The sequence below is a fragment of the Sphaeroforma arctica genome (assembly GCF_001186125.1).
Source record: "Sphaeroforma arctica JP610 unplaced genomic scaffold supercont1.3289, whole genome shotgun sequence".
In the NCBI taxonomy this organism is placed as follows: domain Eukaryota; class Ichthyosporea; order Ichthyophonida; genus Sphaeroforma; species Sphaeroforma arctica.
Genome location: NW_014037269.1, coordinates 1 through 3,696, shown reverse-complemented (window position 1 = coordinate 3,696; position 3,696 = coordinate 1). Strand labels below are relative to the sequence as shown.

General features: G+C 44.3%; 1 protein-coding gene across 1 annotated transcript; it reads right to left on the bottom strand.

The window, feature by feature from the left end:
* Positions 1 to 151: 151 nt before the first annotated feature.
* SARC_13438 (hypothetical protein) lies at positions 152 to 3,126 on the bottom strand (the record flags this gene model as incomplete). The annotated part of the gene is made up of 5 exons (XM_014292431.1): positions 3,022 to 3,126; positions 2,083 to 2,168; positions 1,333 to 1,626; positions 501 to 702; positions 152 to 282 (listed from the first exon to the last, which is right to left on the bottom strand). Coding segments are annotated over exons 1-5 (799 nt in total), but the record flags the coding sequence as incomplete, so codon positions are not given.
* Between the last annotated feature and the right edge of the window lie 570 nt (positions 3,127 to 3,696).

The window sequence follows — 3,696 nt, the reverse complement described above, 5'->3', positions numbered from 1 at the left end:
ACTACACACACACACACACACACACACACACACACACACACACATATATATATATATATATGTATATAGCCATAACAACACGTCCATTTACATGTCCGAACATAGTGTGCATATACCACGTACGCATACATAGGTAATGGCACGTATCCATACTTGGTGAGTGAAGGAATCTTCGTTCTCATGGACAGTTGTGAAGTACTCCTCATGATGCCCTGCAGATCGTCCGCAGACCCACCGTTTGGTGATCGAGGGGTTTTCCTTAATAAAATGCCACTCGTCGTTCTAGATGTGTGTAAGCAAGTAAAACAGGTGTTATGAGAAACATCTCATCGGTTTACAAGACTGTTGACGTTGGACATGCAAACAGCCAGTTTGTATTAGAATAGCATTGTTTGGACTCTGCTCGTTGTATGTGAGAGTCTCTTGATGTGTAAGGCATAAAATCTCAAGGAATGTATACAGAAGTACGAACTACAACTGCACAACAAACTCGCTCATACGATTTACGGGAAATCGTTTTCTTAGGTGAAGGCGCAAAGGTCAATCCGGGTTTGGGGCTGAGCTGTGGCCGTACTAAGCTCTCTGCGCTGAAAGTAGTGCTCTTTTTCCTCCGAACCTCGGGCTGAGGGCCGGCTTGTGCGGCTTTTATATACTTGCAGTAGTCAATGGTAGGCAGCCGGCGGGGGTATGATAGAACTTTCCCTGTAAAAATAAATTTTCGACAAAGATGCGAAGACATAGGCAAATTAGGCATAATAGAAGCGAATATATCTCTTGAGCATGGAGGATGGCGACTTTATGCCTGGTTTACTGCATATAGCCCCACAATGCACATGACATTGCAGATGCGAAGAACCGCGCGACAGGTGCTTGTGTGCCGCATGCGTTTGCGTAGCGGATAGCATATCAATGATCAATCAACACCACTAAAGTCATCGACAGCGATATCATGTTTCTAGCTTAACCATTGCCCCACAAATAAACCAACTCTACACGAGATGTGTGAAGAACACTTAACAAAGTACTCTGCGGCTAGCTCCTAATAGCCTGTATAACCAGCATTGCTGTGTATATTCACTCACATGCCATGCGGACCTTTGTAGTCATGATGAAAGAAATTATAGACATGCAACACAATACTGAGCATCCAATAACATCCTGATAGGATGCCTATTTGTCCTCTTCAACGAGAGGGAAAACAGTGACAATATAACTGCTGAGCATGAGAACACACCCAAAAACACTCACGCCTGCCTCCATCAATAAGTGCGTGAACGGTACAATCACATCGTTTGGCAAACAAGAAGAGTACGCGTCGTTCGTGGCTCATACCTACACCCCTGAGTACCAAGTTGAAGTCCAAGACTTTGAGCTTCTCCACAGCACTTAGGAAGGTCTCAATTTGTGGATTTAGGACCAGAGCGCTCTCCATGTAGTAGTTCCGTATCGTCTCCACGTCGTCATACACACACGCATTCACATACTCGCCCAAGCGCTTCTCCATCAACGCTTTGCGCATCCAGGCACGGCCCTTGCCATGTGGTGTGACGAGGTCTTCCATCATGTTGATTTCTGTGCAGCACTCTCGGAGTGCGTCTACTTTCGTATCACATCGTACTATCCAGTCTGTGGCGGGAACAGAATAAATTGTATGCGACTTAGAATATATGTGTCACTAAGCTTAAACCTTAAACCCTAAATCGGTGACATCATAGTATTTAATCTGTCACACGACCACATGCAATTGGCTGTAGTTAATATGTGTGATTAAGTCCGTACAGATTCATCAGCGGTTGAAGACCACCGTCTCATATGCGCATTAAATCAACTAGACATTCGGGGAATGGGCGGTCTATGTACTATGCTTCAGCGAGAGCTAGCTGGTAGTGCTAGTTAGGTGGCGGATAGAGATATACCTCACGGGGGGACTTGGAAGTACTGTAATGAATTCAGTGAGAATAAGATAACAGAGATGGTGTTTTGTGTTGCACTAAAACACATCTTTCAGTGCTATACTCGCCCCAGTCTTCCAATGTGGCATCGCTAGCTAATATGAGAAACACAACCAATGAATTTACGTACCGAAAAAGGGTGTCACTTGCGAACCAGTATCACTGTAGCCGAACCACCGCCCTTTATTCCGCTCTCGATCAGTCTTGATGCCATGCCTGCAGAAGCAGAAACAACAACGTACAGATAGGTACAAGCCGGAGATATATTCGTACGAGGTACTAGTCTATGCGGTGAGACAAGCGGATTTAAATGCACAAGTATATCAATCTAGCTCGATTGTTGCCGGGCATCGCACTTGCATATACGTACACAGTCCGCATATGCACACTGCAGCAGTCACATCAGCGAGGGCATTAGCAAGAAACCTTTAACAGTACCTCTAACCCCTCCCACTCACATAAGCGGATTCATATACACAGGTATATCGATCTAGATCGATTGTTGCCCGGCATTCCGATTACATATATATATACGCATCCTATATATGCACACTGCAGTAGCCACACCAGTGAGGGCATGTGCAAGAAACCTATAAAAGTGCCTCTATCGTCCCCCTCTCCACTCGCACGTTCATGCTGATATACAAAGAGGCGTTTGCCACCCAACTCACAAGGATGAAGAATACTCTGAACGAAGGAGTGTTCAAAGTCTTACTGACATATTCATACCTACTGCCAGATTTGTCCTTATCTCTATGAGACTAACCGATCTATCCACAGTTTGAAGCCAACTATAAAGAGTATAGCACTATTTAGATGATCAATTCAAAGGAAAAATTACTCATAAATCACAGATACTGGATTGATCGCTTGGAAATTGCGATCACAAAAAGCAGCTATATATGCCCAGTACATCATATGGATGGCCACATATATAATCTGGGGAAATATATATATATATATACTCTACACAATACTGGCACGCCTCTTGTTTACACAGATGCACAGATACACGGATACATTTCACACACTGGCGGGCGCAGCCGATGAAAACAAAGTACAAACTTACGAAAGACAGTTCTCGATGATGTCGCACAGAGTCCACAGCAGCACATCCGAGTCCTCCACTGCGTATGCGACAAACTGACTGGTCATCTCGTCCACACACGCTGATGTGCGCCATATCCATATTAAAATTCAAGTCAAATCCGATAAGTAAAAGTAGGGTGAAGCAGCAGAAGTTCATACTACACAGGCATACGAAATCCGAGTAATAGCCGTGAGCTCATTTTCTTGTTGAGTCGTTGACACTCTCAGAGCTAAAAACCCCATTCAGCTCAATCAAATAGTCCATATCTCATATCCACATCACTTGTTTTATGTCCGCCTATCATGGCTTATGTCTTGCCTATCATGGCTTATGTCTGCCTATCATGTGTTATGTCTGCCTATCATGGCTTATGTCTGCCTTTCATTGATAACGTGCTGCTTATATGATTAATGTGCTGCACCTGCACGAGTAGTCTGGTGAAGTCCTCGTCCCACGAGCAGAAACTCGCACCACGGCTGAGAAATTAACAATAGATAAACATGCAGGCATCATCGCGCGCAAGTGTGACTTGATCTCAACGCAGTCTATCTATGGAGGAAGCTCATCAGTACCAAAGCGATCTACTCCAGACGACCAAAGTCTCAGAAGTATCAATGTTTCACCGTCATTCTGACTATTACAACAAACCTTTCA